General features: G+C 40.5%; 1 protein-coding gene across 1 annotated transcript; it reads left to right on the top strand.

Annotated features, from left to right (window-relative positions):
• Positions 1–327: 327 nt before the first annotated feature.
• On the top strand, positions 328–1,918 carry LOC108609895 (granzyme F-like). The gene is made up of 4 exons (XM_018001671.2): positions 328–514; positions 595–775; positions 830–1,091; positions 1,490–1,918. The coding sequence occupies exons 1-4, from the start codon at positions 451–453 to the stop codon at positions 1,838–1,840; spliced, it is 858 nt and encodes a 285-aa protein (XP_017857160.1). The 5' UTR covers positions 328–450; the 3' UTR covers positions 1,841–1,918.
• The last annotated feature ends 11,935 nt before the right edge of the window (positions 1,919–13,853 follow it).

Below are 13,853 nucleotides of genomic sequence, written 5' to 3'. Positions count from 1 at the left end.
ATTGCGATCCGTAAGTCTCATAAAAAATGTATTTAAGAGTATACAAATATTCGTACAGCGACATGAAATGTATAACTATCCTTATGATCATTAAATCTCGATGGCTGAAGCACTTTTTTTTTTTTTTTATTCCAGCCCACATCTTTCTAGTCTCAATCTATGCCTTTTTAGATCTCAGTTGCTGATATTGATATTTTTGTCGTAAATGTCTATATAAAATGCGCTGATCGCATAATCGATTACTATTACAGTTCTAATGTTATCGATTAAATCACATCTCACATCTTTGGAGCTACAAACTTTGCATTTAGAGTCAAACAAATTTGATTGTGTCATAATCTGAAATCCGTAAGTAACTTTCGTTAGTGGGTTTTTACATTTTCAAATTATTATTATTTTTTTTTTAATTTTTCAAAATTTCTGTTTCCTTGTCTCTATAAAACAAATATCATGGCCGCGCTTGTGATTTTGTTAATTCGTGTCAGCTTATGCATATTTTTATTGCTGAATGGAGGTAAGCCATAAATGTGTGTATGTTAGGGCGTATTGTATCTATGTTTCTGTATTTACATTTTGATCTTTTATTTTTCAAAGTCGAAGCCGGCAGACAAGCTAGAATTTCTGGAGGGGAAGAAGTCAGCATTAAGGATGTTCCCTATATGGGCACGCTGCGTAAACTCCAAAATGAATCAATGTCAGCTGGCAGCGGATTTATTTGTGTTGCAACTGCTATTCAGAATCGTGTGCTCATCACAACAGCTTTTTGTATATATAGGTGGGTATAGCTGAGTGAATCTGTTTGCCGTTATTCTGAAACTATTTTCTGCAGGCAAACGCGAGAAAATATAGTGGCTGTAATAGGGAATACGTACATAAGAGGCTTAAGTCCAACGATGAAAGTGCTGAAAATCGCAGATTGGCGATGGCATGGCTTGTATAAATATAACGAATGGGCTTACGATATTGCATTGGTCTTTACTTCTCAAGATATAGTACCCGTTAAAGGAGTCATTGAATATCTACCTATTACCCAAGGAGTATTTCGACCGAATACCAGATGCATATTTTGCAGTTGGGGTGCAGATACTACTGTAAGTCAATCGATAATTGTATTCTATAGACATATGTATATTTGTATAGATAACTAACTATATATTAATTATTTTTGTATTAATAATTAATGATATATTAGTTGGGTATAAATAACTGACTATAAATCAGTTACTTAAGTATCGATAACAAACTTTATACCAATTTATTTCTGTACCGATAACTATTTATAAGTTACTCGTATATCGATAACGAACTATATATATGAGTTTTTACGTGTATCAATCAATATTAGTTAATGGTGTATCGATAACGTACTGAATATTAGTTACTTCAATATCGATTACTAACTATATAATAGTTACTTGAGTATCGATAACTAACTATATGTGAGTAACGTGTGTATCGATCATTAATCGATTGCCTTTTCCGACTTTAGGCTGCCGTCTTGCATAATGCTCCTTATATTGCACTAAGACGGACTACCAGCAAAATGGAGTGTTATAAGCGCTCTCTTGCAGCGGGTGTGATGTGCACCTACGACTTGGCGCGAGTCGTTGATATAAACAGATTTGACCTAGGTGGCCCATTGAAATGCAACAATACACTTGCGGGTGTCCTCCTCGGAAACACTAGCGACGAATATATGCTGTTCACCGATATATATATGTTTAGAAAATGGATAAACGCGGGCATTTACATGCATTTCAACGGAATTGTGGCACTACGAGCGAGTTGCTTTCAGTGGCACGTGGCTGTGGCCATTGCCGTTTACTTGATCATCAGCTGACAGTCTGGATGACATATACACGACTTTGATTTTAAATTTGTATTAAAATTTACCTGCTGTACTTCACTGTACCTGTAACTAAGCCCCTGAAAGTCCTTGCAGGGCAGCACTGAGAAGTGTTTCTCAGAAGTATTTAGGGAGCTGCACATAAATTTCATGCATTCAAGCCGATGTTGTTGGTGCAGCGTAATCTTCTCCTGCTTCAGCTGCTCCTCAGCTGGTTTTGTGGTTGCAATAGTTTTTGAGTTTTCAGATTTTCTTTTGGGGCACAATGCAAATGTTCGGGCGATTTATCGGCGGCGTTCAGAGCTCAGTTCGCAATCAGAAAGCGCAGCGCGAAAAAAAAAACATCAAGGGAAAACAAAAAAGTATAAAAAACAAAGTAAAAGTAAAAAAAAAAAATTACAATTGAAAAGTTTTGCAATACGCGACGCGGGCTGCGTTGCAGTTTCATATCAAACTTTGGCTATTGTATTTTCATGTGTCTTCGGGCCGACTCCCTCTTTGTCTTTTCGCTTTGCCGCTGATAACGCGGCCAGTGGCTCACAGCGAGAGGGGGCGGGATGCGCGGGGGCGTGGCTGGCAAAGAGGCGTCGACGCAGCGTCAGCCAAATGCACTTTTCGGAGTTATCAAAGAGTTTAAATTGCATTGCCAAGCACAATGTGAAGCTCAAATGGGGGCAGAGCGACAGAGAGAGACAGAGGGGGAGTGTGAGTGAGAGAGCACAATTTGAAGCGCATTATCCTATGGCTCAGACACCGGCGCGTTGCATACAAAAGACAAAAGTCAAAACTTGGGCTGCTCAGACGAGAAAAAACAAAAAGAGAAGCTAAATGCAGCGCAGCAACTGCGACGCGGCAGCGCTGCTGCTGGCAGCGTCTGTTTATCTTGTAAGGTAAATCATTCGAGACTGAAAGTCAAACAGCAGCCAAAGCAATAGCAGCCAGATTTAGGCAGCTGGGGAGGAGCAGCTCCAGATGGGAGTAAGGAGCAGCAGAGCCAGCAGAGCCAGCAGAGGCAGCAGGCACCAGGAGGCAGGAGTCACCTGGTTGCTCCTGCATGCCGGTGAAAGTTTTCAAAGTAGTTGAGACGACAAAGGCGGGAATTGAATTTAAACAATAGCCGTTGTCACGGGACTCAAAACTCGGAGCTGAAATGCCGCAGCGAAAGCTTTCGCAGTTGCATGCTCCGGCTTCGGCTGCGGCAGCGGCTGCGTCCTTGCCGCAATGCGTCGAATGTCCTGTCAGGCATCTAGCAGAGGCCTGCAAATTAGTCGCATATTAAAAATGTTTGGCCAAACAAAGATGAGCCAGGGTGAATCCCATGTGCTCTGGCCAGCATCTTATCTTTGGCCACACAATCGAGAGGGCGTCTGGGATGGGGCGTGGCGTGGTATAAAGTTTTGCTGCTGCTGCTGCGCTGCCAGCAAATGAGAAAAGTTTAAATGACGCGCTGCAGTTGGCAAATGGCAAGCAGTTAAAAATGAGAGTATCTACATGCCAAGAGCGCAAGGAGCTGCCACTCCAGCCACTCCTGCCACTCCTGCCACTCCCGCTGCAGCTGCCCCATTTATTATCAACAGAGAGCAGAGCAGAGAGCTTAACCAAAAGTCTGGTTCGGGCGAGCGGGTCAGCCAAGCGGTTACAAGCTGATAAGTAATGATACCCTATCACATGATACTCTATCAAAGATGGAGCTGGGGAGGGGAAATGCAAATGCAAATGAAAATGGAAATGCGAATGCGAATGAGAATGGAAATGGAAATAGAAATGGAGATTCATATGCTAACAGCTTCTTTAGCTGCATTTGTTGAACTCTGTCGAAGGGTGAAAACAATTATTAGCAAATTATCTTAAGGCCTGAGGGTTAACAGAATATTTCGGATGAGTTGGTTAGGGAGTCTGTCTGTGGTACTGCTTTTATATATTTATGAAATATTTGAGTGTATAATGAAGTTTACTTCGAATGAAATAAGAAGTTCCTTATGAGCAGTGGATTTACTAAAGATTTCTTGAATTTTCCACTTAGAGAGAGTTTTTTAATGTCTTATCAAATGTTACATAAGTACTTGAAATATAAAACTGTCTTTGTCTCTGACCTTATTTCTGTCCCTACTGCTCTTTTAATTTTCTTTCTCCGGCTTTCCTTTTCTATTTCTCTTTATCACTCAATTATTATATCGTTCTTTCTCTCTCTTTCTATATCTGTCACCCTCTGTCTCTCTTTGTTTCTGTCCCTTTCACACTCCTTCTCACCCTTTACCTGTTTCTTTTCCTCTTCTGTGTCTTTCTTTCTGCCTTTCTTACTTTTGGTCTCTCTGTCGCTCTTTGTCTGCCTATCTCTGACTTTTTGAATCTTTCTTCCCCTCTCTTTCTCCCCCTTTCCCACTCTCTCTCTCTCTCTCTCTCTTTCTACCCATCTTCCTCTACCTGCATCTCTGCCTCTGCGCTTTCGTTTTCTATATTTCTATCTGTCTCTTCCGTTATCTCTATTCCTCGCAGCCCTCTCTCTCTCTCTACCTTCCTTTCCTTGCTTAGCATATTTCTCCAATATTGCTTGCATACTATTCATAAACTATGAATCGAAGATGCTTATAAAGTGGGTTTCAAACAGTTGTTCTTCCTCGTCTCCATTCCCGTCCCCGACTCCGTTCAATATATGATCTATGTATTATTTAGTTTTGGACACTTTTCTACCGACCCTGTCAAATGTGAGCCACATGGCTGTCAACACAAACTCCAGACTTTACTCCGCTCTCTCCTGCGTCTTGTCAAGCTCTTCTGGCTCGAGTTCTGTTTACTTAAAGCCAAAAACCGTAGAAGGAAAATGGTCGCAGTTTTAAAATATGTCACGTGCTGTGCAATGTCCGTCGCCAAGTTGCCAATAAGTGAAGGGACACATGTTCCACAATTCGTATAGCCCGGGGATGTATTCTCCTCTGTCACTCTCTCTCTCTCTATCTGTCTCGTTCCTTCTCTGTCTCCTTTTCGTCGCCCACAAAACTTGTCACTTTTTACGCGCAGCTGCAGTTTATTTTAAGATTGGCCGCGCACTTTGTCGCCTTGTTTTGGCATCATTGACGCTTGGCTTACTTTGCAACCTCGCCCTGGCACGCCCCCGCACCTGCCTGTGTCCTTTTTCTGGGCAGAAAGTTTTTTGCACCGCGGCGGCGGGTCGCCCTATGCTTTCTCCCTTGACGTTCTTAACACTTGTCGCTACTTTTTAGCTATTTTGATTTTTGAGAAACAAAAACTGAAAACTTTTGTTGCTGATTTCTTTTGCAATTTGTCGCGCGTGTGAGCGAGACAGCCGGAGATAGAGTGAGACCGAGAGACAGAGAGGGAGAGCGAGAAGGAGAACAGTAGTTGGCATGGTTCCATCATGTGCGAAATAAGTTTCACACTTAACGACATAACAAGTTTTGAAGCAGGACGCTGACATCCTTGTCCTGGGCTGTCAACGCGTTTAGTTTCTGTGTCTTTTCTTTTTTCTTTTTTTTTTTTTTTAGGTCATTTCATCAAGTGTTATTAGCCAGGGCTGGCAAACTATTTGAACGAGTTTACAAATGTTGTTTAAAAATGTTTGCCAACAAACTCGTATTAATTTCACAGGAATTCGAGTATTTACTTCTTATTAAAAAGAACTAGTTCAATAGATCATGTCTTTGTTCAGTTGCCAGCCCTGGCCATCATAACTGTAAGTGTTTTTGGTCACATTGTGGGCGCGCATTCTGTCTAATGAATATGGCCGCCATTTCGTGCATTCAACAAGGGGTTGGGCCAAGGGTCGCTCGTTCGGTCATCAACGAGCGCGCGCAATATATAATTTAATTTCATGCATTGCCTGGCTAATGCGCTTTCGCGCTTAAAAGTACGCCATAAGTAAGGAAAGTGCGCAAATGTGCTTAAAAAAAAAGAATATATATACATATATATGTATATGTATTTTTATATAAAAGTTTGGCTGACACTGAGAGTGAGCTGGCTCTGCTGCTAGTGTCGCAAGGCAGCGGCCTGGAAACAATGCGCGACATTCAGGCGACATTGTTGCCAAAGCTTTTTACAACTCACATGAGTCCCTCTCCCTCTTGCTCCTATACAAAATCCACACTACGCGCCCCACTTCCCTTCTTCCCATCACTCATTTACAAAGTCTACACTACCCAGCCCACTGCGCTCCCGCACTCTTATACAAAATCTACGCTCTGCCCATTCCACTGCTCTCTTATTGTCATTTGTTTGCGCCGCAGCAGTTGTAGCATATTATCTAAATGTGTTGCATGCGTGTTGGTGTGCCAGGGTGTATGTGTGTGTGTGCGTTTGGTTCAGCTTTCTATGATTTGTTGTTGTAATGTGCTTTAATGTGAAAAGTTTTTAATGCTTAAGCAGCGCGTCGCTGTCTCTCTCCAGCTTAAGCCAAAAAAGCTAAAGAGCGGGCGGGGAGAGGTGACACAGATGAAGACGGCACTCATATAGCCACTCACACACACACACACACACACACACATACACACACACATACATACACTCGCAGTTATTTTCTTTGCTCAGTTCGCTTCTTGCTGCGTTAGTTGGCAACTTTTATTTGTGGTTTTTTTTATGTAAATGCGCCCAAGTGATAAGGCAACTTTTCGGCTACTGCAGCGAGCATTGCGGTGGGCGGGACTGGGGCAGGGGCAAGGGCACGGCTGACAACGGGCAGCGGGAGCAAAGGGAAAGAGAGCGACTGTTGCTGTCATGTATCTAAGAGCAGCAACATGAACATGTTGCCAAATGCCATTCCTGTTGCCGTTGTTGTCGCCCGCTGTCGTTGCTGCTGTTGCTGTTGTTGTTGTTATTGTTGCTTGGAAATTAAATTTCAGTGACTTTGTTGTTTATTTGCAGCATGGGAGTTGGCATAGAACCAGTGCACTCAAAGGGTATTCCGACTTTCCTATTGACTAGGCAACAAAATTGAACAAATTGCCAAAAATGCTTTGTATAAGACTTTGGACATCAATTCGCCTGTTTGTACTCTTATAAAAACTCTTAGAAATAGTCATGTTGGCTTGCTTTATTACTGCATTTTTATAATGACTATTATAATTCTAGCTTCACAGGAAAAAGTTTAATGAAGCGTAAGAGGATATAAAAAATGAAAATAATTATTAATGATGTATAGTAAAAAAGTTATTAAACTTAAAACTTTAAGCCGCCATTTAATAATTAAAATTTATAGGGCATTAAAACTTCGTTTTTCTCGACTCTCTGTCTCTTTCTTGCTTCTCCTTTTAGTTTTTTTTTTTTTTTTTTTTTTTTTTTTTTTTAATATTTTTGGTTTTTTATTTTTTTGCACTCTTGCGCTCGGTCAGGCATTTAGTGTGCCAGAGAGCACTCTCTGGGTCCGCATGTGTAAATTAGAGAAAATTTACGTTTATTATTATTTTTAGTGGCAGTCGCTCGTCATAGTCGCCACACCCCCCACGCCTCCTCTCACACAGTCGCTCTGTGTCTATCTCTCGCTCAGCTGGAGTCCATTGTGTCGAGCACTCATACCAGCTCATCCGCCTGGGCATCTGTGTTATATTTATGTATGTTTTCCAGCACTCACATCTCCTCTCCTCCTTCTCTCTTACTCTTTTAGTTCTCAGTTCGCCTTTTGTGTATGCGCCTCATGTGTAGAAGCAGATAACATGACTATGATGCGTTGGGGATGTCCCCAGGGAGTGGGGACAGTGGGACAGGAGGCGGGCATCCAGAGCGAGCGAGAGTGAGAGAGAGAGGGAGCGGGGCAGAGACAGCTTTGAATATGAAATGCGAGTGCAAGTTAGAACTGTGCATGATAATTATGGGCGCTGCAGGCGATAATTGCCCACTAAACGCGCTATAATCTCGTGTGTGTCTGTGTGTGTTTGTGCGTGTGTCCGAGAGAACAGCCGCAAAACCTAAAGCACAACCGAAGCGAAAAACCGCAGTCGAAAAGTTTGGTCAGGCCTATGAAATGGCAGGATAAAAACTCTTTTTGCAGCCTTTTGCGACTCTCGGACTCGGAAATTATTCATGAGTGATTTTACCGCCCAGGCACTTGAGGCGAACTTTTGCTCCATGTTTAATTGCCAAGCTCCACATTAACAAAAGCAACAACAGCACTCACACCGGGAACGGGAACGGGAACTGGAACAGATTCGGCAATAAGCAGCCAAAACCATATAAAAGATATTCCAAAAACGAACTTGGGCAACAGTTGAGTAACAAGAGTTTTTCATGTGAGTTGTAAAAGAGAAGGAGACAGGTGAAGGTAGTCGAAAATTTAATATTCTCATGGAGGAAAATATAAGAATGTGAGTATAAGAGTGAGAGCTAATCTCTGTGTTGCTGGGTTTGGCATAAGCTCGACTGTTGGATTATAAAAAAAGAGCTACTGAGCTTACGTATATTCATAGAGCATTAGAATCGCTGGCTATATCTATATCAATGTATCTGGCTAACGGTTTCCATATCAGACATTCAATTATTCCGTCTTCAATAGATTTAAAGTTAAAGCACTCGTTAAGGAGGTCTGTATCAGCTTAAAAACTTTGGTTACCCGATAAGTCTGCCTCTATCAGCTTAGTCACTGATCAGGACTATATAGTCGTATATATGCTTGTGTAAACTTTATTGCACACGAAATCCGTCCGCTTCAGGCTCACACAATTCGTGACGCAAACGAATTTAAATACCCCTACCGTAAAGGCATAAAAAGTTTTACTCACTTTTTTATTTTAATTCGTAAGTTTGTCCGGTGGGCGGGCTCTTTTATGCTTCCTTATAGCTGTCATTGTTGTGGCGGCCGCTTTGTCATTTTAAAGGCAACATTATTGGCTCCGGTGGATAAGTCCGGACCGTAAACTATTTTTCTTGCATTTACGTGACGAGTGGAGCTCGAAGGACGAGGGGTGAGTGCAGCACGCAGCCGTCGGCACAAATGCGAAAAATATTATGCCTTATCCTTTTTAATAGTCAATCGTTTTGCCATTTGCCTCGACTGCCGCAAAACAGAACGGTGGGAAAAAATAAAAATAAAAAAAAAAGGAAAGAAAATATCGTTACGAAAAGGGAATTAATTTTATTTTAATGCTCGTTGCGTTTTGTTGGGGATTTGCGAAGGGTTGCCAGAGATTGGATATCCGCTCGTCACTTTGCGCCCGGGCTCGAGCCTTATCAGCGATGCAGTAGCCTTCATGGGAGTACGGGGTAGGGGGACGTAGGTGTTGTCAGGTGTGTCGCCTGCGCATCTATCTTTTACCTTTTTTGTGCGTTATTTATTGCAGTTTAAGTGAGTTGTCAGCCAGTGGGCAGCTCGGCAGAAAGATGGAGAGAGAGAGAGAGAGAGTGTGGGAGGGAGAGAAAGGAAGGATGGTAGTGAAGAGCTGGAGGTAGAGTGAAGAGAGCTAAAACAAACACTTGACATGCGGGCAGGCTTAGTGTATACAGCACACACACACACACACACCAATACGCACACATATATATTTATATATGTTAGATAATGTATTTTTAATTGAAAGTTAAGGCAGTTGGATAAGCTTTGGTGGGGTAGGTTACTTTAGCTTAGATGTTAAAGTTGCACTTTAAAGATAATTGCTGCGCTGCTTCATTAACTAATTAAATTATTTGTATGAACCGCGTATAATTTGTTATTTATAATATTATAAGTAGCTAAAAAGTTCATATGCATTAAAATAGTAGAGCACGAAGGCAATGCCATGTACTCTTATATGCTGCATGCTCTCTCTTTCTGTCATTTGGTTTTGATCGGCGAACGCAAATGAGTGAAGCGACAGTTGTTGCAAATCAGTTCAGTTAGTTTGAGTGTATTCGCACACTTATACTCCTGTGCTCTAATGCTCTTATACAAGCATATTAAACTCAAAGTCAGCTCAGCGCTGAAGCTTTTTTGTTTTAGCGCGGTCGGCTTCATTGTGAATGAGTCTGCACTCATATATTTAGCAAGGAATGCAATGTGCGACATAAAGAATACGAAAAAAGAAGCTCAAAACGAAATAGTTAACAAATAGTTAAGCTTGTCTAAAAATGCTGCCACTTAATGAACTACTTTAAATAATTTTCCAACTGAAAATTATTTTCATTTACTAAACTTTGCCGTCGACCGAGTAGCAGTGTGCCTCGTCCTTGTCCCCTGGCCCCGCCACTCGCCGCTCGCTGCTCGCCGCCCTCCTCCATCTGCTTCTATCCCATTTCAGTGGCAACTTTCGCATCGTTAACAATTTGGCAAGATTTAAAAATGTCTGCTGCAGGACGGGCAGTGGAGGCTGGCAGGGCAACTGCAAGGGGAGAGGGTAAGGCTCCGAATAAAAATATCACTTTACTGTGTCGCCCAACGTCTCTGCCAAGGACGGGGTAATTTATCAAGACAAAAACCAGAGGCAGCAGTCGACAAAGAGCGGCTAGATGTCGGAATGAGTAGATGGAGTGCACATGGATACTGAGCAGAGAGATGGCAGCAGCAGATAAAGCAAAGCATTTCAGCAAGCTTTCGCGTATAGGTGCGTGCGAGGGGCACAGCAGCAGCTCTCTGCCACCCTCGCACTCGCACTCGCACTCGCACTCGCTCTCGCTCTCACTCTCTCTCACGCTCAGTCGTTCTTCTACGGTTACTTTCTTAATTTCATTTGCGGAGCAACAACGACGCCGACGCCGACGTCGACGCAGGCAGTCGACAACTTTGCTGTGCTGTTGCTGCCTTTGCTGCTTTGTTTTTCAATTTCGCCCGGCGAAACTTTACCAAATACATCTCAAAGGCAGCGACAACAACAACAAGAACAACGGTAAAAACTCAAGCAGCGGCAGCAACAAAGACGTGCAAAGTTTCTATTAAAACGGATTTAATTATGTAATGGAATCATGATAAATTTCGCGCAACGTGAAAAGTGTTGGCCAAGGCTAGCAGCCAAGTACCTGACACAAAGACCGACGCAACCAGAACCAAAACAAGGCCCACAAACACAACAACAACGCCAGCTCAAGTGGAAGCTCAAAGCACCCGAAAAAAGAACTTGAAGCAAGATGAGTAGATAGCTGAATAGGCAGACAGCAGGTAGACAAAAAACAACATAATAGATAGAGAAAGACGATTAAATACCCTGGAAGAGAAATTATAAGTAATTTATAATTACATATTAAGTGTTTCTATAAGGTAAAATTTAATTTATATTGATAATTATTAGTAGTATTTATATCAATATATTATATATAATATATTATAAAGTTTATTCTTCAATTTTGCCTCTAAATCAATGTACCCTATGGCGGGTGCCTAAAAAAGGGGCGTGCCAAAAATTTCTTGGAGTTTTAAGCGTTTTAATTTAGAGAGCTTATTATTAGCATAAGTGTACGCGCCCATGCGTGTGTGTGGGTATGAGCAGGTGTGTATTCTTTCTAGTGTGTGTGGGCTTCTGTTGTGAAAAGGTTTTTGTGTTTGAGGTCTTATTAGCGTTGCTGTTTAACTGCTTAGAGCAAATATTGTAATTCGTTTGTAAATAATGTTTGTTTTTTGTATATTGTACATATATGTATGTGTGTATTTATGTTAAGAAAACTGAGATATTGGACTTTAGGGCTCATTCAATCGTTTACAAATCAGCTTATTCTTAGCCAAGGTAGTGGTATATATTAGAAGTAGAGCTAAACATAACCTAAAAAAAAAATTAATAAAAAAAATTATAATAATAATAATAATATTCGTAATACTCGTATATAGAAACAATTAGTGAACTTTTATTATTTTATATTAGAGTTTTAATTAGCAAAGACTATCCAAGTGATTTCCTCATCTGGTATAATATATATGCATAGCTTATATTAAAAACTTTTTTTTTATACATTTTTGCTGAGCACAGCAAATTTTGAGTTAAAAAAAACTCTCTGTGTATTTTTGTATATTTACCGTAATTTATATAATATTTATTCCTTCTCTTTGTTTTGGCTTTTGTTATTTCTTTGTGGCAACTAAATGAGTCTAATTTGTGTGTCCAAGAAAAACAGAAATATTTCGCTATCTCACTCCCTCTCTCGTACTATCTCTTTTACGTTCTTTGTTAGCCCATTGTATGTTTTAATAGATGTTTTGTGTGTGTGTATTTTTTCTGGCATTATTAATCCATGCAGCACTTGTGTGTATTTATGCATATGCTTAGTTATTTGCTCTCAGCTCTCGTTCTCTCTCCCTTTGCGGGTTTTCCGTTTCCGCTGATCTTTTTGGCTGGCTGTACCGGATCTAACGTTAGTTTTTTAGCCATTGTCATTACGGGCTGGCTTTTATTGCATCCACGTATATACAACATTTGTCTGGTCCCTGGACGAGCGACTCATCCTGGCCGAAAGAGATGCTAGCTGGCATTTCTTTTTTTCTGTTTTTTGTTTTTAGCCAGCTCAGCAGCTTTCGCACATTGCATAATTTTGGCCGCTTAATAACATTTTAATTGTTGTTGTGGGCTTTGATGGGGTTAACGAGGAATGGGAATTGGAGCCAGTGTGTCGAGTGCTTAACAAAAAGAACAACAAAAATTGTCTGGAAAAAAGAAGAATTTCGTGCAGCTCTGCCCCCGCATTATTATTATCATAATGAGCGTGCGGTCGGGTTGGCTAGGCACGAATAGAAGGGTTGGGGGGTGTGGCTAGTGGATAGGGCTAAGGGGGCTTCAAACTTTGGGTGTGTGGGTGTGTGTGTGTGCTGAAAGGAATGTTGCATAATGTGGCTCTGCCGGCTGTCCGCAAAGCATTCGAAATTATGCATGCTGCGGTATTTCGTCGTTCCACCATTGTTTTCTGCGCTCCGTTTTTTTTTCTATATAATTTTTTTTTTTTACATTTTTATTTCAATTTTTAAACATTTTCAGTTTTGTTTTCATTGCGAATATAAAAATTCAACTTGGCTCAGCTCGAGTCTATTTAGATTTAAAATAGCAGCACGGCTCGCTGAGTTTATTACCGTAAGCAAGTTTAAAGCTATTTCAGGAGCCTCCGCTCTTTCCCACGCTGACTGTAGCGAGCTCTTCGGCTTATCAACTTCCTATTAAATCTTGTTTTATTTTTTGCCTTATTTTCAACTCTGCCTATGTCTATGTCCCGCCACGCCTCGCTGATAAGCAGCAACATTTTCAGCGCAAATTTATTTGATGTGTTTTATTGTGGTGCTAAATTTCGCGTTGCCCACCAAAAATGCCACAAAAAGTGGCAGCAACAGCAGCAGCAGCAGCAGCAGCGTGGCCTATGCGAATAACTCCTCTGAGACTACCTCCCTTGTCAGAGTATTCGGCTCGCTTAGCCCTATCAGCCAGGCCGTTTGTCATTTGCCAAGCTCTTGGCTTCCATTTTTCTTAGTTCTTAGATGGCTTTTGTAATTTACCTTGTTCACCTGCCCGACAACTGTCGCCAAAGTTCATTAATGCAAAATACCTAAACAAAGAACGACTCTTAGAATCTGCTCGATTAATATCTTGTCTAAGCAACAGCATTTCAGCGTATGCAACATCATTTTATAGGTTATATTGAAATGTGAATTTAAGGAATTTGGAATTTTTTCATGTGAATACATCTCAATTATGATCAAATACATTATACCCAAAATTGATCTAATATATTTTTAAAAAACGTACGCAAATTAGTTTTAAGTCTTTAGCAAATCTTTAGAAATATAGACCATTTTTTACTATTTATTTAGGACATTATAACAGATTGCAAATAAAACATAATTTAAAAATATATATGTTTTTTATATATTTAGGTTTTTATATGTCTAGTATCAAGCTATTAAAAGTCACCATACTAGAGATACTATTTAGGTTGAGATGTAACTTCTCAACGCACAATATTATTAATAGATGTCGCCGTTTTGACTTTAGGAATTTTTTACAAAAGAAAAAAAAAAAAAAAAAAAACAATAATTGATTTTATATAATTTATTTCGGTATTTTTTAAATCTCTTTGTTTTCCTTCCTAAATTAATAAACTATTTTTTCTTATTTTCTTT

This window comes from Drosophila arizonae, chromosome 3 (genome assembly GCF_054131065.1).
Source record: "Drosophila arizonae isolate 15081-1271.41 chromosome 3, UAZ_ARI_1.0, whole genome shotgun sequence".
NCBI lineage: Eukaryota > Metazoa > Arthropoda > Insecta > Diptera > Drosophilidae > Drosophila > Drosophila arizonae.
The sequence above is the reverse complement of the archived record's forward strand: the minus strand, read 5'-3'. Positions and strand labels throughout refer to the sequence as shown.

What these genes read in the sequence shown, in the direction of transcription:
- LOC108609895 (XM_018001671.2), top strand. Translation starts at nt 451, where the DNA reads ATGGCCGCGCTTGTGATTTTGTTAATTCGTGTCAGCTTATGCATATTT. An exon ending in ATTTTTATTGCTGAATGGAG is followed by an intron (nt 515 to 594) that starts GTAAGCCATAAA and finishes TATTTTTCAAAG; the next exon opens with TCGAAGCCGGCAGACAAGCT. An exon ending in GTTGGGGTGCAGATACTACT is followed by an intron (nt 1,092 to 1,489) that starts GTAAGTCAATCG and finishes TTCCGACTTTAG; the next exon opens with GCTGCCGTCTTGCATAATGC.